The sequence below is a fragment of the Halichoeres trimaculatus genome, unplaced genomic scaffold, assembly GCF_033239565.1.
Source record: "Halichoeres trimaculatus isolate MK-OKI-2021-1 unplaced genomic scaffold, fHalTri1.1 fHalTri1_scaffold_14, whole genome shotgun sequence".
In the NCBI taxonomy this organism is placed as follows: Eukaryota; Metazoa; Chordata; class Actinopteri; order Labriformes; family Labridae; genus Halichoeres; species Halichoeres trimaculatus.
In genome coordinates, this window is record NW_027437192.1 from 8033599 (window position 1) to 8056684 (window position 23086).

The 23086-nt window shown below is 38.4% G+C and overlaps 2 protein-coding genes and 2 non-coding genes across 6 annotated transcripts in view; all 4 read left to right on the plus strand.

The window, feature by feature from the left end:
- The window catches only part of rbm43 (RNA binding motif protein 43), a 61477-nt gene extending 43785 nt beyond the window's left edge, over positions 1 to 17692 (plus strand). Inside the window, exons 1-3 of one of the 3 annotated variants that reach the window (XM_074687127.1) lie at positions 14079 to 14124; positions 14963 to 15042; positions 15856 to 17692. In XM_074687127.1, coding sequence (XP_074543228.1) covers positions 15856 to 17094 — 1239 coding nt within the window. In that variant the 5' untranslated portion in view covers positions 14079 to 14124; positions 14963 to 15042 and the 3' untranslated portion in view covers positions 17095 to 17692. Of the gene's footprint in view, positions 1 to 14063; positions 14125 to 14962; positions 15043 to 15855 lie in introns of those variants that run through there. The other 2 variants (XM_074687128.1, XM_074687129.1) reach the window with 2 other exon arrangements.
- LOC141803601 (small nucleolar RNA SNORA9) lies at positions 12149 to 12284 on the plus strand. The gene has a single exon (XR_012599589.1). It is a non-coding gene; the product is annotated as a small nucleolar RNA SNORA9 (small nucleolar RNA).
- LOC141803603 (small nucleolar RNA SNORA9) lies at positions 12856 to 12990 on the plus strand. Its single transcript, XR_012599591.1, has one exon. It is a non-coding gene; the product is annotated as a small nucleolar RNA SNORA9 (small nucleolar RNA).
- A 167-nt stretch (positions 17693 to 17859) lies between the features above and the next one.
- The window catches only part of myo1g (myosin IG), a 69126-nt gene continuing 63899 nt past the window's right edge, over positions 17860 to 23086 (plus strand). Inside the window, exons 1-2 of the mRNA XM_074687123.1 lie at positions 17860 to 18370; positions 20705 to 20805. Of these exons, the coding sequence (XP_074543224.1) occupies positions 18356 to 18370; positions 20705 to 20805 (116 nt within the window). The 5' untranslated portion in view covers positions 17860 to 18355. The remainder of the gene's footprint in view (positions 18371 to 20704; positions 20806 to 23086) is intronic.

The window sequence follows — 23086 nt, forward strand, 5'->3', positions numbered from 1 at the left end:
AGCTGCAGCAGCCGGGACACAAACAAACTGAAATCAGGGAAAAAAAAAACCTCAGACATCAAACTTTAAGAGATTAAAGGCACAGATTTGTACTGACTGTACTGAACTGACAAGGTCTGTACTGAAAGTGCAGAATTTTAATCCGCTTCCTCTGCAGCAGGGAACATGCCTGATACAGAGAAATCACCGCCCTGCAGGTTATCTCTGGCGTGTCTCAGGTGGAGACTTCAGGGCCTGTGTGTGTTTTTCAGAACAGTGTATGTTCCCTCAGGGCTCAGAGAAATATATTTATGTCACGAGTGTTTTCCGCAGAGACATCAAAGCGAGCAGAGTGGTTCCCACTAGCACTGTGGGCGATTTGGACTTCGCCTCCTGCAGATATGCGCTCTCCCTGGCTCAGACTCAAGTGTGTCTGGCTAATTTTAGCAGTCAAACGGCCGAGACGGGTTCACACATCTGGTGTTATGTGAGTTTTTACTCCTTCGTTTGTGACGGGCTCCCCGCTGGACACAGTTCACTATGAGACAACACCTTGTTTTTGTTTTTTTAAATCTGTGCTCCGAGCTTTCCCGTATCGAGACAGAAGGTCACACAGCTTTACTCCCAACTTATTCATGCAAGATGGAAAACATTTTATCTCTAAGCTGTCGACATTACCAGAAGTCAGATGACTACGTTTCAAGGAATGCTCTGCCTTTCCCCACTTGAAGATCAGCTTCTGAGTTGCATTATGGGAAATTAAGGATCCAGTTCTTTGATCTTTGGGCCCTACAAAGGCTAAGGGTGTAAGAGTCTGTTGATTTGGAGTGATGTTTTCAGACAATTCAATAATTTCTTCATCATCTTGACTTTTTAGTGGTGTCTGAAATTGTTGTATTTCTGCTTCCGACTGAAAACTTTATTTTTAATGTGCTGTATAAACATGTTTTCATGAAATGTCCCGTTCAGTTGTTTTACTCCTTCCTTCAGTTTAATATCCAATGTTTACAACCTGTTTCTAAAAAGGTTTTCGGAAGGGAGAAGCTAAAGTGAGCTCATCCAAACTCAAACTAAGCTAGGTTAAGATCAGCAGGATTCGAAACTTTGTATCAGAAACAAACAGTAGACGTCACGGAGACTCCATCTGTATATCATAAAGTCTGTGTATGAAACGTAACTTAGAGATGAGTCGGCTTAGAGATGAGAATGGCTTAATAAAGTATTATTGGGATGAAATGAAAGGTTACTTGGAAATTTTCGTACAATCAAAAGAAGTGGACTGACCGAACCTGCTGCACTTAAAATGTTAGTAGGGTATGGAGGGTTAAACAGACATTACAGAGTTTTAAACTGTTTTGTAGTGACATTTTTACAAGTAAGAATTTGTAAAAAGTGATAAAGGTTCTTCAGTTCTTAAAAGTGTGAAAAGCACTTTTAGTGGCTCAAAAATGATGGATGACTTGGAGTTAGGAACAAGCAGCAACCTCACAAAGTGCAGTTCCGTAAGTGTCCACTTGAGGCTGTCCCTGAAAATACCAAAACCTGCATACACACCACTCCAAGTATTCCTACAGCAAAAAATGAGCACACTTATAGGCAGGTTCAAATAATAACTTCAGTGTTCTCTAATGTCACTCATGGTACGGGTAGAGAAGTTAAAATGATATTCAGATTACGAGTTTGACCCGTGTGGCTCTTAGAGAGGAGGCTCAAAGTCCGCTTCTTTCCCTCACAGAGCCCTGACAGAAGTTGGGTCGAGTTTAGTCTCCAGTATAGTGCCCAACAATAATCTCCAACAGAAGCAAATGGGTGGCATCAGAGACCCTTTGTTTGTGGTTGGACATAGGGATGTCCAGATACAGATTGTTTGGCTTCCGATCTGATCTGATTTATTCATATGTTTTGCCTGATACCGACACCTTTCTCCGAGAAATCCCAAACTCTGTTGAGTGATTTGGTTGTAAATGACGAATCATATTTGTTGATTACAGGGAGCCCTGTTGGTATCTCATCTGATCCTGTCTTTGCATTGACTTTACATTAAATAAATTCATGAAATGTGTCTGGAATAAACACAACATAATGACATTTTTCAGTGTGATATGAAGCTGGAATTGGTTGTGTTCCAGCTGGAGACCGTTGTTTCCCTGTAAGGTGAAGAGTTAAAAAAAAAACAATCCCACTAGAGCTGGAGCAAGAGTTGCTTCATCTGATTTAGACTTCCAGCTTTTCACACTATAGAATGTGTGATGCAGTTTGAATCTGGTGGATGATCCAGAGGACAAACATCTGAGTCAATATAAGCAGACTGAGCTAAAATCCCAGATCAGAGCAGCAAAAGGTGAAAAAAATAAAAAGCTGTGTTTGGTTTTGTTCAAATGTGGGTCAAAGACAAATTTAAAATAAACATCTGCATAAAACTTGTTTTGAATGTTTGTCGTCTGATCTAATCCGGCCTAACGGCAGAGGAGGGGTGACGAGGCGGGGAGGAGCCAGCAGAGGATTGAGTGGGATTTTGTCTCCAGATAATGGATTTAAACCCAGATCCCTGCAGTCTGTCCCTCTTTTCTCAATGAGCTGTAATCACAGGGTGAGCTGATATGGAAACCTACCAGAGTCTGTGATCACCTCTTATCAGCGGCTGAGCCCTCGTGGAAACTTCCATTAGACTGCAGGATATTCCTCTTATTTTATGACCGCTGACTGCTCCTGCCTGTCAATAACCAATTATGCAATGTTTCATTGAGAGTGTTTGTAAAAGATAAGATTTCTTATGTAAGACATTTATTACTGAATCAGTTCATTTAAAACAACAATATGACCATAATGTAATTACGTAAATCCAACTAGCATAACATGGTGGGGTAAACAAGGGAAGGGGAGATAATATTAGATAATCTAAAGAACAATAAATGCAGCATGATTTATTTTATGACATTTATTCATGAGTTACATTTAATGTCTGATTTAAAGTTATCTAAAAGACAAAAATGAGGTCTGAATTGCTTGTAATAAGTAAAAAAAAAAAAATCTGCCAATGAAACTAGAGAAAAGTGACTTGTATTAAGATTTTTTTTAGTTTCAAGCAAATTTTTCTTGTTCCATTGGCACTTTTTTTTTTACTTGTTACAAGCAGTTCAGACCTCATTTTTGTCTTTAAACAACTTGAAGCAAGACATTTTTCTGGACTGATCAGGTGAATGTGATTCATATCAAGTGTAATGAGACAAGTTTTACTTAAAATGAGACAAAAACACTTGATTCATTCAGTGGCGGCTGTTGGTCAGTCAAGGAGGGGAAGCTCTTTTTTTTCCAGCCTACATCATAAATTTGTTTATTTATTTAAACGTAAATTCCACCCTCTGTTCCTTTTCATGAAAATGTTGTGTAACCCTGTCGTACCAACCGGGTGTTTTTTCCAGGGACTTTACCAGTTTTCTCTTAACCCTCATCGATTTTAAGAAAGGTAAACTCGCTAGGGATCGATAAAGCCTTCCGATCAGTCCAGAACAACTGAGAAGATGCTCCAGTGGAGGGTTATACTCCAAGATCGCTGACTGGCTCATTTCACTGTCAATCAAAAAGGGATTCGGCCTCAGACAGATCATCCAATCATCATGCAGAAGCCCAGCGTCCAGGCCAGCCCACTGTCTCATAGACCCCCAGAGACGCTCAGCGTCCGATGGGCGGGACAAAGCCCAGCATTTCCCAATGACCGTCCAGTTTACACAGTGGAACAACCCACTCTACGCTTCCCCGCTGAAGTCAGAAGACACTCAGCGTCCAACTGTGTTAAAGCGCTGAGACGCTTCGGGGATGAATGAGAAGGAGGTGGAGCCAGTTACCTGTGATAGGAGCTGATTCTGAACAAAAGATGAAGGAATTCTAGCTCATATTTTGTCAATGAAATGTTCACACAGCAGAACACATCACCACTTTTTGGGGACATTTTAGGGGAAGCTGAGCTTCCCTTGCAGCCTTAGAGCAATCGCCACCAATAAGATTTCATTTTTTTCAGTGGAAAGTAATGTTTGGTGGGATTTCATCTTCAATATTTTTATAGAAGACAAGAAATGTGGTGAATTATCAAGATAGACTTCAATCACTTAGTTAAGAATACCTGTTCAGCCGTTTGTTAATACAACAGCCAATCAGCCAATCACATGCCAGCAACCCAAGAGTCAGAATTTGGAGTAAACAACATGAAAGCATGGATCCTTCCTGCCTTGTATTAACATCAAGCTGCTACTGCTGGTGTAAAAACTCAGTGTTACAGACCTCAAATCATTACTTTTACTGGCTTGCAAAGACGTTGTTATTAAAAGTGCCTCAAAGAACCAAGCTTCTCCAAAGCTAGCTCCCAGGATAACTTCATAACAAAGTTATGTAACCTGACGGAGTCAGTGATGCAATCACAAACGTGAGTTCTTTGAAGACATGGAGAAAAATCCCCCCCTCCACTCCACAGCTGTCCCTGAAACGTGTTTAAAGGATTAAATCAATTAGAGTAAAAATGTCTCAGTGTCATTAGCCACTCTTCATTGATTTCTGTCCGTGGAGCCCCTTCAGAGATCAAAACTGTTCCTGCATCATTGAACTCTGGGCAGCTTGACTCCTGGCAGTGACTCTGCAGCCGTGGTCTGAACACCACCCACAGGTGGGCCGGGAAACAAACGAGTAATTATGATCAGCAGCAGAAATCAGTGTGTTCTGTCCTGGACCTCCTCCCTCTAACCTGGCCTGATGTCAAGCTGCTGGTGCTCCGTCCCCCCGCCTCCATCTGCCTCCTCACATTTACTTCACAATTACAGCCTGTCCGATGGAGTGCTAATCACTGCTGCCAGCACGATAGGCTTTCAGATCTGATCCCGTGTTTCTGATGGGTCGCTCGACTGTAAATCTCCAAATTATGCAATATAAGGAAAAAAAAATACAAAACTCACAGCAGGCGAAGTTACTCGAAGTCCAGTGTTAACTCCGTTAGCCATGTCTGTGAATAGTATGATGCTACTCTGCCTTCTGGTATTCCCTCTGTTGCTGGGTTAGCATGACTAGCTTGTCCATCTTATTGGAGACAGATCTTACGATCCCAATAACGATGGATGGAAGGACAGGTCCATGTCATCACTTCTTAGCTCTCACCTCAGTACCAGCACGTCGTCCTCGCCTCCTTCTCCTCACCTTGTGGGAAACATCAGGCCTTGCACCAGTTAGCACTGACATGCTAAAGGCTGCTAACAGCTGATTTCACATGTAAACAAAGCAGCCATGGTTACATGTAGGATCTCCAGACAAACACAGGGGCAAAAATAGTAAAAATGTCCCTGACATTGACTGACAAGAGATGAAAAAAATCACAAGAAACGGACAAAAAGAAGAAAGAGCTGCTGCAACAGGCAGCCACAACAATAGTGAAATAGTACAATACAACAAATTAAAGCATGCATGCTTGCTCCAAATTTGTTTCCTCAAGTTCCAGCTCTTTGATATTCTTGACAACATATTACTGAATAAAAAACATATAAGTGATACATGGCAAACGGGTGGTGATGCAGGTTATAATCCTGACAGGGTGAGCAGAGAAAGTGTCCTGTTTTTACCACAGTGTCAACAGGCAAGGTGAAAAAAAGCTTGATTGTTCTAATACAACATAACTTTTGCTGTTGAGAACTGATTGCTGGCGTTATGTGCTTTCTACCAATCAGAATCAAGTATTTGTTACCAGGCAGTTTTTAACTTTCCTCCTCATTTATGCAGTTTATTCATTTGAAAAATGCTGAAAGCAGCAGCTTTTGCTGTGTGACCCACTTGCAACACTTACTTTTGTTATCTGTCCCTACAGTGGTGCTATATGAAATCTGCTGCAAGAGGATTTGGGGTCTGAGTTTTTGTCACTTTCAATATTTTTAAAACCTTTTGTAGGCATTAAAGAAAGAGGGTTGCTTGAGGTTAAAAATAATGTTGGTGACATTTAATGAACAAGTCAGTGTGAACCACATTTCAGGGCTGTTCCCTGGCTACACTCAAAGCCACCTCAAAGCTGGGCACCTGGCAGCAAGGTGGGGCTTTATCTAATTATTCAAATACTTTGGATGTATAATCCATGAGTCAAAGCGCTCCACTGGGTTCGCCAAATGTTTACATGCTGAGTGTAAATTTGACAGAAGTCAAATAAAGTCAAACGTCCTAACTTGTTTACTAAAATTTCATGGATGTAGCTTTTGTTTGCAGTCCTAAACTATGTGTTTGCAAACCTGCACAGCTGTTGGAGACTTTAGCACCCAGATCCTTTAAAAATTTTTCAACGGTCTTGTTTCATGCACGTGTCTCTGTGACCTAGAAAGTAAAGTGTACTATAAACCTATGCAATTATTTCTAATGTGCATTGCTGTGTCACCTGGTCAGATTCCATAGATGTAATTAAAAGCAGAATAAAAGAGTCTTTGTTGACAAAGGGGTTATAAACGTGTCAAAAAGAAGCCTGGGGAGATTCTTCTTCTCAGAACTCTGCCCTGCACGTGATGGTACATCTTTTTAAATCTATGAATGAAAGACATGAATATCTTCCTTTGTCTGCAGGGAACACCAAACATACCACAAATAATTACTTGTGTTTGATATTTGCTGCCTTCAGCTCTTGGTTCTGATTGGTAGAGAGTGAGATCTGTAGCTGGAGTTTCTCAAAGTGAACTGATCCAAAGAAGCTTTAACAGACAAAAGACGTGTCTCTAAACTCATCGGAAATTTTTTTAAGACGTGCAGTTTTGCATCAATAGCACCATAAAACCGCATTAGCATGAAATGATATAAACAATAGAGGAAGATATTCAAAGTGTTTTACTTGTTTTTTTCCATACAGCTGAGTGTTTTCCAAGAGGCCGATCCTGTCTGTGCCTGATCATAAGGTGTTGTAAATTCCTAGAGTTCAATGTATACTTTGGACGCCATGTGACAGAATAAAACCCATAAATCTTAGTGTTGCACAGACTGAATCCCAAACAGCGGAAAAAAACAAACTCTCTTATTGTAAACACTCAACGTGGTATTTTTTATTACCCATATTTCACGGTCTGAACCGGGAAAACAATAAAACGTGAGGACACTCTGACCGTCCCGCCCACTGAAACCTGTTCAACCACTGTGAAACATATTTGAGCAATCTTCAATAAAACTTCAGATTGCGGATATAAACGCCTTTTATCACAAGCGTCATTGCTTTGTTTGTGAAAATACCACTTCTGTGCAGCATGTTCTCACGTTGTCAGCTTAAGAACAAACACTTTGATCTACATGTTCTGTAAACACGCATGAGTAAAACTTTCTCAGCTCTGATTGTTGTGAAATCCAAACGCAGCGTGCAGAAAACCAGTGAGGTGTCCACAAGGACCTGCATGTGCTACTCCCAAATTAGAGTCAGTTTAGTGTCCTGACCTGTACGCTGGTTGCATGTCGTTCAGTCATGGTGTAGATTTCCATGTGCTGAAGGACAGACATGACGCCAAGAGGTGTGCTTGGGTGAGAGTAAGTGCGGAGTCATGAAGCTGGGACAGTGTGTCATGTGATAAGGCTATTAGAGAGGGATCTGTTCTCCTTAAATAACCTGGATTTAAGCCTGAGAGGCACAGGCAGGGTTGGTTAGGTGTTGTTAGAGAGCATGGATGGTGACACATAGGAAGAGCTGTGAGAGATGGAGGAAACATCCTGGATCAGGTGCTGTGAAGTGTTAAGACAATGACTCAGTCTGCATGGCGTCAAAACATACGGGAAACTTTTCAGTGTGTGGTTCATCACTTCACTGACCGAACTCAAGTGACCAAAGATCAAATATTGGCAGTTTTCTTGGTGTCTGTTGCGCTCTGCAACTCCTCTAAAGGCCACTTGAGGTTGCCTCCAAAAGTATGTCCAATTAAGATAACTACTCTGGGTTAAACATTTTTATTAACATAATTCTTTGTGATGGATCTTAATTTTTTTGTTGTAAAAAATCATTTAGACAGGAAAACCTTCAATGAGATTAGAAATTGCTTATACATGAGTGTCCTCGCCCATAGACTGTATATAGAGTGGACAGTGTGGCTCTGCCATTTATCATTTTATGGATTTAAAGCCAAAATAACCCTGTTACAGGCGTAGCCATTGGCAGCAATTGCAGCCAGAGTCGGCGCAGTAGAGACAATGAGGGATTCTTGAAGAATCTGAGTGGAGCCGGATGACAAAATCAGTCATATTTTTTTTCTTTCGAGAATCTAATCACTTCTTGACTCTACCTCCTGACATATTTTACAATCCCTGAAAAAAGTACACAAGAATGGCAGCTGTCAATCATCGTTGAACGTGATGTAAAATCTTGTTTTTAACCTCTTGTAACTAATGAAAATGAAACTTTTCAGAACAAAAGAGGACCCAAATACAAGGCAGCCAAATGATATTTTCAAATCACTATAACAATCGAACGTGAGAAACATTTCTATGAGGTGTATTAATTTTGTTTGACCACAGCTCATCTGGAATGACTGGAGAGCTGTTTTTTTTTTTAACCTATACTGCAGCCAGCCACCAGGGGGAGCTGTTTTTGTGGAGACCTCACTTTGAGCCGAGCAAGATGACGTCCATTTTTTTTTTACAGTCTATGAAGGGGACACTGAAGGAACTGCAGTTTTTGGAACTTCTGCATTAGTTCCATTTTTTACGTCCGGTGTTCATTTGATAAGCACCCCTAAATCATCCATCCCCCATAACTATTTGATATCACGTATAAATGCAGAACAATCTCAAGTTAGCCCATAACATTTATAACTCCCCCTTGTGAATAGCTGCAGCATAGGTTTAAAGCACACCACCAACATCAATTTAAAAGATTAGAAAACAGGTCAATTCATTTTATTTTTATTTTCTGAATTTTTTCTGTCATATCTCTTACCATGCTTACCAGAGCTTCAGCTCTGTTGATAAATTCAGGGCCCTGCTGCATTCTCTACCAGATTACTTACACTAACTCGAAGGTCATTGAACTTTCCATACCACCACATTTTGCTCTAAAGTGAATGGAACTGACATCTGGAATCTTTGATCCTTTAACTGTAAGTTTGATGCACATTTTGGTTAGTGGGAGGTGTGTGATGTCAGCCTCTCTATACTATTTCTTAATTACTCAAGAAATTAAGAGCAGCTTTAGCCATTTTTTGACAACATTGGTAGGATTGATTTTCAAAAGCAAAGGGAAAGTGTTTGCTTGTGGTTGAGGGAACCTTAATTTTTTGACCAAACAGTGAAAAAAAACCTACTAGTGGCCTCATCAACATAATTACAAACGACTATCAGACAAGCTTGCATCTCCGGGAGCTTTTTGATGCTGGTCAGCTGACGTGAGTGTGTAACACACTCACACGCACACGCTCACACAAAGGCATTATTCTCTGACCGACTCAGTGTGGTGTAATGATGCTTACATAACTCTTACTTAAATCTGTCGTTCTCCACAGAAGCTTCCCCTGCAGCCCTGTAGTCCACACAGCATGTTGTGACACACATCATGTAATCCCAACAGCTGGACTGACCGGATACAAGATGTGACCTCGGAGGGATTCTGAGAAAAATGCTGCTGATTGTACCATGTCTGTCCCCCTGGGCTGGGGGTTATCCACGGGACATTACCTCTGTAAATACAAATCAGAAAGCTGTGATGCCATGTGTGTTGTCTGCTTGCCAAAACCCCTCAAGGTGAATTACAGATTTGATTTGATGAGGGATTGGTTTTTGTGATCGCATCAATCCTATGACGTCTAGCACAAGCTTGATTCAGCTGCGTCAGTCAGCCTTATTGGGATTTACACCCTGTCTCTTCTTTATCCATACCTCAAGTTTTATAGGGAGGAAAAGGATCTGCAGTGTCATCACAAAGCAAACTCAGCAACAACTCTATTATGTAACAACAACCCTGATATAAAATCGACCAAATTTTCATAAAAGCACTTATTGTTGAAGTCTGGTAAATCGTAGAGAGCATGGTCTGATCTGTTGGTCTATTTGTGTTTTTATTTGTATTGTAGCCCCATCAAACAGCAAAACAGACTCTGTCAGGATTTAAGGGCATGGTTGAAATAGGATTATCCAAACAGATCAAATTATGATAAGAGGCCAGTATTGGGTTTGGTGGAGACGTCAGAGACTTTGGACAAACAAAGAGCAGCCTTTTCTTATTTATAGCCAAAACAGAGCTGTGATGCCCAGTCTTAACTTGGCTCTGCTTCTGTTTTTATATCAAACTTCCTTTGAAAGTCTCACTCTGTTGAGGAAATGAATGGATCAGCGAAAACAGCCAGTGTTTATGTATAAACACAGATTCAGATTGTCAGTTTTGGGCCCTCATCCGTATGCAAATCACGTCAGCTGGGCAACTGTTCAGCATCATGACCAGCAGACAAAGCTGAAATTCATTCTGGGCGTCTGGTGATGGTGCAGGCCACGACAGACCGCCGAGGCAAAGTCTGCTCCTCTATGGGCCGTATTGTTGTTCGCCAATGCAGTCTGAGTCATCCACCACGAGCGCCCTCCTCGTAGATGCTCCAGAGCTGCCAACACCCACAAACAACGGCTGTTCACTTCGTTACAAAATACCTCCCACATAGAAATGGTCTGTCGGTGGCTGTAAAAGCTGTTTTTAAATAACTTACTATGGACTGAGTTGATGGATTAACTCCAGAATCGTGCTTAAACTTTGGAGAATGTTGCTCAGTGCTCAGTAAACACACAAAAAATCTTCCCCCACAGGATCCTACTCTATTCAAAATGACTTTGATGTGAGCAGTGAACTCAACTGTAAAGCTATTTTAATGGGATAGTGACATGAGATTGGAACATGACATTATAACAAACTGACAGTAATCTTAAAAAAAGTGATATTTATAGAAAAGACTGCCTTTCCTGTATGCAATGTAAAACTTTTATATCATACAAATTTAGTATACACAGAGTAAACACTTCAAGAATTTGCTTTTACTTTAGTTGTGATAATTATGGTTTCAAGTTACGCTTCAGGGTGAGGGTGATTTCATTTTCAAGCAGGACTTGGAACCTGCCCACACTGCCAAAAATACCAAAAGCTGGTTAAAGAAGAAGAAGAGAGACGCTGGGCCCAATAACTTAGACAAGAAAGGGGTCAATACCTGAGCAACCTGGGCTTCTGGAACATTTCAGCAGCGCAACTGGTTGATTGCCTCCATGATACACCACACTGATGCAGAATAGTGTCCCAACCAAGTACTGACTGTGTACTTTCAGAACTGAATTTCCCTTTTTAGATTAGTAAAAAAAAAAATTGTTTTTCTTTTAAAAGGCCAAAATTTTCTACCAACAATCATTATTGATCCAATGTTATTAATGAGATACTGTTTTTTTTCATTAACTGTCACAACCTTGGCTGTCAAAAGAAATGGTTAAAATACGACTTCACTGTGTACTGAGCGTTTATTATGAATGACTTGTGAATTGAGCTACCGAATTTAACTAAATTTTACCACGTTATTCAAAATTATTGAGCTGCAGTTGTACATCTCTGTGTTATCATCTCCAGTTTTCATTTGATAACATCAGAAGGCGGTGTTTTCGGTGGCTTAGCGGATCGCCATCTTTGTTACAACACTGCTCCCTGCTGGGCGACCCCGTACATGCAAGGGCTGATAAATGACGTCACATCCGGATGTCCGCTCAACGTCCACTCGATTCGAACGCAGCTACTACTGGTAGGTGGCGGTTTTCTCGATCGCTGGTCATCTTACTTTAACTTGATGACATTTAAAGTTTTGGGCTTAAATAAATGACAAGCAGCATATATGTTTTTCGCGAAAATCTGTATTTGTCGAGGGAAATATAGTTTCATATGAAAAAGTAGCTGTAGGTGAAGCGCTGGTTCTCGTTTGAAAGCTAACGTGGGTGTAAGTTTTTTTTTCTCTCAACATTTCTTTTTTTTTTTGTCTTTTATTTCTGGGTGGATAAACGTGCAGCCATCATCAATAACTAATATAGAGAGGTAAATATATTTTTGCTTTAGTATATTGGTTGTAATCTTACTGCCCGTGCGTATAGGAATGTAAACTGTCTTCCATGCCAACAACTGGTGAACACGTTGCTTTGACCCTCATGTCTGCTGTTTGGTGTGAAATAGTTGACTCTGCAGACTTAACCAGCGAGGCTCAGCCTGTAGTGGCTCTGTTCTTTCCTGTTTTGTCTGCTAGAAAGATTATGAGGTTGTTTGAGGCCCTGCTGTGACTCTTCTTAGCAGGGTTATAGGTAAACCTCAGACAAAATGTACTGTGTTCATCATCATCAACTCATAATGAAGAAAACAAATAACCATATAAGACTATGTTCTAGGTAGAGATGGCTTTTAAAAGGTGTTTCCTTTGCACAAGAGCATAATTAGGTGCAAAACTGTTGTTTTATTACGGAATATAAAGAATATTGCAACATGGGATTTTTTACTTGTTTTTATTATCCATTGAAAGTGTAACAAAGTGACCAAAGTTTTTTGTACACAGAAAGTGATAATGTATGATGTTCTTTTGCAGGACTGCAGAGATGATGCCCCTTGTAGCCCTGCCACAACCTCCTGAGTGACTATTTAGGTCAGTTACTGGGACGTAAAGCTCCAAAATGATTGCACTACAACAATGTACTCCTCCCAAAGTGGTTTTATTTATTTTGATAGGTACCTTCACATTTGACTGCAACCTGAACTCATGATTTATTAACTCATATTGGCCCAAGATACATTATCATCTTATCTTTGCAAAAAGTGAAAAAGAAGTGCAACATGATTAGATTTGACTGATAAAACTTAAGTATATCATCTTGTTGAGTGAGGAACCTGTAATATGTGTGCAGACCTTACCAGCGAGGCCCAGCCTGCAGTGGCTCTGTTCTTTCCTGTTGTGTCTGCTAGAGTGATGTGAGGTTGTTTGAGGCTCTGCTGTGACTCTTCTCAGCAGGGTTATAGGAAAATCTCTGACATGCTCAGTTTTTAGAGCCAGTTATAGTGGTGATTTAATGAAGCATATTTGAAACACTGTTGTAATTTTTCACAGGTCTCACAACTTCAATTCTGTCTGGATTGAGATAACAAGCAGTCATTCAGGTCCATGCTGTGGCTCCAGAGTGAGAAGGTGAGGAATGAAGACAAAGTGTTCTTTTATGCAAGTGTGGTAATGACATTCAGATAATAACAAGCTTTACCTCTGCTGAATAATCTGTTATTGGTGCAAATACCATTTAAACAAATGTTTTTTTTTAACACAATACCTTGAAATAAAAATTCAGAACTCATCTTCTGTGGTTGTGTCTTTATTTATGGAACTACTTCAGTGGGTCATAAAAGCTCTGTTTGTGATTTGTTTATGGTATTCTGATGAATCAGTGTTAATATTTGTAAAGTGGTATTTGTGAGACCATGCTAAAAAAAATGTTTTAAACCCTGAATTTGTACCAGTATATAAATAAAAAAAAATGTATGGGGGTTGTGCAATTTTAAAAATGGTTTCACTTTTTTTTATAATCTGGTAAGTATTTGAAAAAAAAATGCAAGGTCACTAGATCACAAACAAAACTAATGACACTTTAAAAAAATTAACAGCTGTGCAAAAAAGTTGGTAAATCAGGTTTCAAATCACCAAAAAGCACAAGTTGCAAACAAGTGTTTTGGAATTTATATTCTGTTTTGTCATTGATATGTCATTATAATGCCTCATAGTAAGAAAATGAAATTATTTTTATACTATACATTCTGACATTCAGACCATTTAAAATTCCTCACAAGACTAAAAAGAGTTTGAAAAAAGAAAAAGTGAAATGATAAAAATAGACTGTTATAATATAATCAACATTTTAAAATATAAGCATGAAAGTTGCAGTGTATAGTTGCTACTTAAAAAAAAAAAAAAAAACTAGCTGTAAAAAAAAAATATTAAGAACGTACAGCATCATTCTAATAAAAAAATGCAAAGAAAAACTTGTTATCGTTTCTTTTATTTTGGTAAATCGAGACACGAGTTGAAGCGGATATGACGACATTAGTTTCGGTTTCTCTCATGCTGAAAACAGAAAAAGTCCTCACGAAGTAAATAAACATTGCCAGTGCCATACTGAGACAAAGTAAGTAGTTTATGTTTTCATCCCATATATCGGTATCATTAGCTGAAGCTTCAGTGTTAATTAGCTCAAAATATATTAACAAGTTTTGGTTTTAAAGAAAAAAAAATCTTTCGTAGTCAGTTATCTTTCACTTTCGACGAAAGGATCTCAGGTATGAAACAGCCAAAACACGTAAAAGTTGATTTATCATTGAAAAGAAACACACAAATAAAAAAGGATTATAGTAATTATTTGACTGACTAACTTTAAAGTGTTGAGTGTTTGACTCTATTCGCTGAACATGCATATAAAGCTGCTGTGAGGAGTTTTTAACAGGTTATGTGATACATCAAGATAAACAGTGACACCTCTGCATGAACTTCAAAAGCAAACACAGATCAATGACAAACCAGACAACTTAATGAAGTTGTTTTTAAAACCTGTTCACACCATGAGGGGGAGGTATCAGACCATCACTTCAGCAATACAGTTTCATTAGTGCAGACATAATGCACGTAGCGTGTCCAGTAATAGGATCATGTCAAAATAAGACCTCACAGAAACGTGTGAAGATACCAGTTAAACATGTAAAAACAACAGCAGCAAAAAGTGAAAGTGCAAGAAAAGAAAACAACAAACAGTCTCTGAAACAAATGAAGCTAATACACAAATTAGTTTGTACACGTTATAAAGTTACTTTATTTAGCTGTTGATCGAACCTAATTTCCTCTCAAACAGATAATCCTCACTTTGTTTAAGTTTAATTATCTGTTCCTTTTGAATAAGTTAAGCTGGAAAAGTTTTTTTTCTGTTTTATGAAATCAGTGTTAAGAGACTTATTGTTTATGTCCTTCCATAGTCGCTGATTTTATCTTGTCTAAGAGTTTTCATGCATTGGAGGTGAACCATCAAACAAGGAAACCACCTGAATATCATGAGGTTAGTGGACATTAACATCCATTTGTCACAGCAGCATTAAAGTTGCCTGTCTATAAGCTCCCATGATTTTGATAAAAACATAGTATAGTGTATAATTAATGTATACCAGGTGTGCTTCAGAATAATAAACTTTATCTATAAAGCTCTTTTCAAAACAGGGTTACAAGGTGATTTTAAAAATGAACATAAAAAATAAGAGTAAAATGTGAGGAGGACAGGTTTAAAACCACAAATACAACAGAGGACAATCAAACTACCACCGGATAACAAAGAGTAAAAAACCAGAAAAACAAAACAAGCAAAGATAAAAGATTTAAAATTCTGATTAAAATGTGCTCTAATAACATCTTTTGTAGAAGCACACTGAAAAAATAGTTTTCAAAAGAGATCTAAATGAGGATAACAACTCTCCCTCCCTGAGTCTTAATTTTGGGACAGCAAGCAGAGCTTTGTCTGAGGAACTCTTCTCTCACATATGTAGAGAGAAGATAAGAGAAATACTTGGGTACAAATCCAGTGCATGCTTTAGTATCAACAATAAATTCAAGGGAAGCTGAAACAGTGATGTGGTTTCTCGTTTTCACCCTAGTGAGGAGTCAGGCTGCTGCATTTCAGACGAGCTGTAACTTGTGCAAACTGTGCTGGTTTAAACTCGTGTACAGAGAGTTACTGTAGTGCAAATGAAAAGAGATTAAAGCATGTTTGACAGCCTCAGGATTTTTTTTCTGGCTTAAAATGCCCTAAGTTTGGGTATTCTGCAGCAAAAACTTAACAAGTCAAATTCTGTTGTTTCCTTTTCTTTCTTATTCCCAGATGGATTTCCCAGTGGAGGCCACCGTACATTTGAACATTTTCCCCAATAAATCCATGGTGCGAAACATCCTCAAGTCACATGGCTTTGAACTGACAGACCTACCCAACAACCAGGTGCGTGTCAAGGGCTCGTTTCTGAAACTCAAAGCAGCCAGAGCCTCGTTGGAACAACTTCTTAACCCTCAAACTAAGACAGAAACACGTCCGTCCTCATCCTCACCGGCTTCCTCTGGAGCTATTTCCAAATACTACAACACTAATGGTGAAAGAGTACGATCAGAATCTCGAAACAAGCTTCCATATCCTCCTCCGTGGTCGACACCCACTGCCGTACATGAAGCATCCTCTACAATCCGTCCAGTTTCTCCAGAGTACATAGATGCAACTTCTTCTCGACCAACTCAGCATGGCTCGTTCAGGTCTGGAAAAGAATCCTTCTCCGTTGATGCAGATGTGTTTGAATACGCTGACAAACTCAGGAAAAAAGACATTGATCTCATCCTGCAAAGCCATAATGTCATCATACAAGTGAATGATGTCACTGAAGAGAGCTGCTGCGTGACTTTAATGGGAAAAAATGCAAAAACAGCTGTGAGCAAACTCCAGAGTCTCCTGGATGATCTCAACAAATCCCTCCGCACTCAAGATGTTTATTTGAAAGACATGGATCGTGGAGGCCAAGCTCTCTGGGAGAAAATTAAAAATAGCAGACACATTTGTTGCTCAGTGCTTGTGAGTCAGAGGAATGACAGACTCCACCTCATTGGATCCTCTAGAGAGAGTTATGAACTGAAGCAAAGGCTGTTGGGTAATTCAGCGGAGCAGTCTGGACGCACAGGGAGGACGCTGGACAAAAACTCCAGGCAAAGAAGCAGCTCTCTGCCACCAATCAATAGAAGAGGCACAGATAGAGATAAGGGTGCTAATGCTAATCTGTCTCCTGCTGGTGCTGCAGGTTACTCTCCGGCAAAGTACCAGGATGACAAACAGAATCACTTTAAGCCGGAGCGGGCAGCAGCTGCTGGACCTGGTTTGGGAAATATGTCAAGAAGACGAAGCAGCTCTGAGTCCCGCACAAAAACCCAGCCAGAACGGCCACTTAAGGGTTACATGCAGGATACAGAGAAGAAAGTCCAGTCTGCTGAATCCCCTCAAGGAATCAAGCAATTAATGAATTTTAATGCCGAAAGTATAAAGCAGAAGTTTAAGAGAATAACAAAAAAGAAAAATGAGAAGTAATTTATTTTTGAGCGCATGGAAATGTTACTTCTTTCTTTTTTATTTTTTGACTGTTTTGCTTTTTTTCCAGGAGTCACATTGAATATGCAAATTATCCCCAGCAGCAGCAGGGCTGAAAAATAGAAATTTTATCAATATAGTGTTAAAAACATTGAAACTTAAACTTTTGAAATGACTTTCAGATATTTTGAACACCAAAATGTTTGGTTGTTATTGTCTTGAATGTTGTTTTGTTTGGCACGTCTGTGTGGGCTTCATTTCTCACACTTATGGACAGCATGCAAACCCCACACAGCTCACTTCCTTCTTGACTGGGTATAACACCAGGTACCTGTCTTGCAGGGAGGAAATGGCGTTAGTTACAGAAACATTGTGCATTTCTTGTAGCTGTGAATGATGTCATTCAGCTTCGTTCATTATAGATTATGTGTCTAATACTGTGTTTTGAGGCAAAATGTTTCATATTCAGACACTAAGAACTTTATTTGCATTTTTGCACTATAAATAACACTGCTATGGAAATGATTTGTGCACTGGATTAAATCCCTCTTTGAATATTTTATATAAAATATATTTTAAAAACAAAGACAAGTAGAAAATTTCCCAAATGAATGAGGTCAATAGCCTTTACAATCACTAGCTTTTTATCTACCTATTTTGTTAATTTTTCAATTAATGATTTTGGCTGTCATTTATTTTATAATGTAAACCGAGTCCGTATATTTTATTTTTATTTTATTTTATTCTTTCTTTAGAGGAACTATGTCTGCAGAATGTTGAATGTTCATAAATTAATTTAAAAAATAATAATTTGGTTGATTTGGAGGATTTCATGTTATGGATTGCTTTCTGCTCATGTTGATACTGATACACCTGAACGCAGCATTTGGATGGAGACAGATAAAAGAGGAAGTCTAAGCAGGAAGTGAAACAGACTCTGACATCTTTCTAAACTCATGCTGAGAGAGGAAGTGTTTATGTCCGATGAGGATCTAAAGGCAGCTGTAGTTACTACGAAGATGATTGGATATTTAGTTAAACAAAGTTTAAATTAAACACCCCTGGGGGGATTTACAGTAAGTAGGTATTGTGAAATTCTTTGGCTTAAAATGTCACAGTCTGATGGTAAAGCCCCTTCACTTCTGTCATTTCAAATCAGTGCTAGGAACAAGTCAGAATGAAAGGGATCATTCAGACAGAGCTGCACCTACAGAGTGATTCAGAGGTTTTTCTTTTACTGATAACAAAGATCTGATTAGGGATGTCGGCTGAAGAGGTAGGAGTTGGGGTTTTCCATTTATTGTTTCTGTTTCTTTCTTAGAAATCTAAAATACTAACCTACTACATCAAATCTGATTGGATGGAAGGTTGTTCAGACTTTTAAACTACCTTGACCAAAACAAAGAAACTTTAAAATATCTATTAAATGGTTGACTGGCTTCATCTCCAAGTTTAAGCTAAAAAGAATTCAGTTTTAAAGTTGAATCTTTACTAGAATCTAAAAATAAAATATCTCATAGACAGGTAAATTAGTTTCACAGAAGTGTTTTAATGTATATTGTACAGTTCTGCTGTTACTTTGGTTTCGTTGTCTTTGTTTTTTTTCTAACTATAACAAAGGTCATTATTTCCCTGGTCAGAAAAACAAGCCCCAGATTAAAATGTGAAGAGGATGCTTGACAATAAAACAGTACACAATACATTCTGATAGTGTCGTGTTATTAGGACTGTAAATAAACGTTTTTTTCAAGTTAGAAGTCATGTTTGTGTCACCCTCTGGATTTAGACTTTTAGATGCCATTTCACAATTTTACGGCTGCAAAAATAGAATCAAGATAATTAGCAAAAAAGAAAAAAAAACTGCTGAACAAACAATTCTGACAGTTGTACATAAATAAAACACATTAATGATGTGGTTTTTTTTTTTGACTAAACAATACAGAAACCCCCCGTAAATACATGATCCATCAAGTGTAGCTAGTTCAAGCTTTCTAAATGATATGACTTTTAAGCTGGCAGCGTTTTAGTTTTAATATCTTAAAAGTTTAAATGTAAAAAAAAAAATGTTTGTATGGGGGGGTCAAAACAAAAAGAGAGACTCATTTAGATGTCACTTAAAATCTTGTGTTAGCAACAAGTTAGCTTACGACAGTTAAGCTAGAATCCTTTAACACATAGTAGCCGAGTATGCTACAAATCTCAGGACTGGATTTTCACCTTTTTTTCTTCAAATTCTTTAAGTAAAATAATGTAAGGTAAAAAAAACCCCCATCAAACTGAAGATCGTCATGAAATGATAGAGGAAGAGAAAGAGCACAGACCCATTTTCAGATGCTTACTGTTATGCTAGCTTAAGCTAGCATAACAGTAAGCATTACCACTAATTAGTGGTAGCTGCTGCCTTTACAGCTTAGTGTACAGCAGAGGTCCCTAACCTGAAACTTCAGGTTAAATTCTGTCCACAGATAATTCCCAGATAGTCACAGTTATATTTAGCTCTTTATATTTGGGGAGAGAGGAAAAATATTTATAACCAGTCAAATTGTGCACTTAAAATGATAGCTAACCAAGAGTAGCCAGGTTTTCTGGATTAGCTAAACGTAGCATAAAAAGTGTTGATAGTGATAAAATAATGCACTGAAACAGCTTCTTGTTAAAATAAATAACCTCTAAATTTAATCTTTTGGACTTTTTACTCTTAAAATAGTCTTTTCTCAACTCCTGTACACTGTGGTTCTTTGATTCCTTTCTTAGCCCGAGAACTGTTTTCTGACTCAGTTGGCAACTTGTCAAAGACTGAAAATTTAGAAAAGTTCCACTGATGAAAAAAGAGACCAACAAGTATCAAAAAAGTTGTTGAAAAAGTCCAAGATAAAAAAAAAACAGTGTGGTAGTGTTCAAGAGGGATTAAGAAATCAGCTCTTTCAGGCTTAGTCACCATCCCTGCTCATGTCTGCCCTTACTCCCACGCACCTGAGCTTCTCCTCACATGGCACAAACAAAAGAGTATTACTAAACATGTTGGCTCCAATTTAGACAAAAAGGAGTTTCCCAAGCTGTAGTTTGGCTCTTCTGTGAGTAAGAAAACGTCTAATTTAAGGAGAAACCCTAAGGGACATGTTGTACTGCCAATGCCAAGTTAAAAAAAGGAAGTGCCATGATCCTTCCCAGGAGAAAAATGCCATTTTTCCAACCACCAAATTAGCAAAATGAGGCTCTTTTCTTTCAGTGTCAAAGGTCCAGACAAAGCTAAAAAATGAGAGTGCAGTCTTCAAGAGCGTCACACGGCTTAGAGACCATTTTGACGTTTAAGGCTTGTTGCAGGAAGAGGATGCAGAAGTGGTCAGGGTTTTTAAAGATAGCCTCCTTCTATTTATACAGACGTCTGCATGAGGGCATAGGCTGATTGACAGGAGGACGTGCTGTGGCTTGCAGACTACAGCTCATCTAAGCACACCCTACATCCACCAAATTCACCACGCCCACTTGCGCACACTACCGGGGCCCTAGAAATCAGCCACACATCTGTTCCTTCTTCCTCTCATGAGCTGCTTTCTGTTCCTCTACGTCTTTCTGTGTATTTCTTGTGTTTCTGGTTTGGTGAACGCAGATCAGGATGGCGGAGCTGGAGGGTCTGGAGTATGGGAAGTCAGACTTCGTGCTCCTGGATGAGGTGACGATGGAGCAGTTTATGGAGAATCTAAAGTTGAGGTAAGCTCTGAGTGACTGTTGGAGAGGAGGAAGGGAGGGGAAGCAGCTGGATGTCAGAGATGTAACGTTACACGCCTGCAGTATAAGAAACCCTACTTCGAGGTGTTGTTTCTGCTGGCATTAAATATGTCAAAACTTGTGACAAACTTTTACTGTTATGGTTTGTTGTCATCCTTGAACTCTTATTTCAAAAACTTTTAAAACTCAAGCAGCAAATTAAAAATTTGACATTTTTGATGTGAGGGTTAACGTAGACAAAAAGAGAGATATGAGTCACTTCTACCTTTCCCACTCACTCGCAGGTCTCACACATAAGTTTGAGGTTAATGTCATCATCACCTCACATCACAGGAAGAACGAAGCCAACATCTCATTGTCAGCTCCCCTTTCATTTGTCTGCATCCATTTCTCTGTATCTGCAACCAATGAGTCTGGTTGTGTCCGAGGTTTCTGCCTCTGATGTTAAGAGCTTCTTCTTTGGTGGATCGATGTTGGGTCTCAAAGAGTTCAGAAAACTTTTGTGCAACTGTCTTGAGTGTAAAGCTTTGGTGTGTTATGCTTGTCACTAACTAAGGACAGTGTATTTGTCGATCAGTCTCACCAGAGATGTCAATAATGTCAAATAAACCTTGAGGAAAAAGTGCAGTCACGATTTGATCTTGATTAACCTGAACTGAATGACTTGTTTAGTGCATATCTTGCCCTGTTGTAACTCCTTCTGTGTATAACTTTGGGATAGGACTTTCTCACTTCCTCACAGCCTGTATGTCTCAAGTTCACCCTGTTAGATGTCACATTGTTTTTTTTCCAGCACTCTTCAAATAGTGTCAGCAGAATCATGAAAATGCGTCAGACCATTTAAAACTGCTCACACTTTCTCAGCTGACGTCAGCACAGCAGATGGCTCTAAATGAACATTTTTAGCATTCCTGCCCTGGCTGGGAGTCTCTCTGTCATCTCTAGTTGGCAAATCATGTATGTTAGCTTGAGTTTCATCACACAGCTTGATCAGACTTGTCTGATGGTAGAAACAAGCTTAGCTTTGGGCTAATATGGGCCTGCTTTAGCGGTTTGTCATTCTTTTCATGTCCACCTTGGATTTATTGCACATTTATTCCTGTGCTTATTGAAGATGAGTATCTGCCTTACGCTTAAACTGTCTGTCAGCTGGCTTCATCTGCTGGAAGACAGGTGAGCTGTTAAACTAGACATCAGGGGGTTTTATTTATGAAGACACAAACAGAGGATGTTTAAGGATGGTTTTTCTGTGACATTCATAAATGTGATAAGAAACTTTGTGTCCTTAGAGTTCTCTCTTGTTTGTATCACATACTGTCTTCCTTGGACTTCCCCAGTTGTTGTTGATCAGAATATCAGAGCTTTCATTTTTCTGGCACTAAACACAGCTTTCACCTAAAGAGGGCCTTACATTTTTGCCAGTAATGCAAAAGGAATACTGCCATGATTAAGGATAATCACAATGTGTCAGTTTAGATCCTCTGTGATTCTGCACATGGACCCAAGATTTGGCATCCCTTCGACATCCCATAGACCAAGGATTTTCAACCTGCAGATTTGGAGCCTCATCTGCCTCTTTGACTCCTTTGCAGTGGCTCCTTGTAGCTTTAAAAAAAAAAAAAAAAAAATACATATATATATACATATATATATATATGTATATATATATCTATATATATATCTATATATATATAGAGATATATATGTTTATATATATATATATATATATATATATATATATATATATATATATATATATATATATATAGATATATATATAGATATAGATATGTATATATATTTTTTTTTCTTGATTTTATAATATAAGCATATATATATATATATATATATATATATATATATATATATATATATATATATATATATATATATATATATATATATATATATATATATATATATATATATATATATATATATATATATATATATGTGCTTATATTATAAAATCAAGAATTGTTGTTTTTCTTACAGAGGTACTGATAATTAAAGACACTTAGCCAAAATAAAATCATGAATTAACATTTTGTTTAACTAATTATGCATCATTTCTTGCAATAGAGCTTTAAATTTTGGGGAAAGTTTTTGGAAATTCAAATTTGAGAAAAGAAAATCTATACTTTTGGAAGATTTTGCAAATTTTTGATGTTTTTCGAGTTTCAGATTTTTTTGACATTAGAAATCTTTTTTAGATATATATTTTTTTAATTTTGCAAATTTGAAAAATTTTGAAATTTATTAT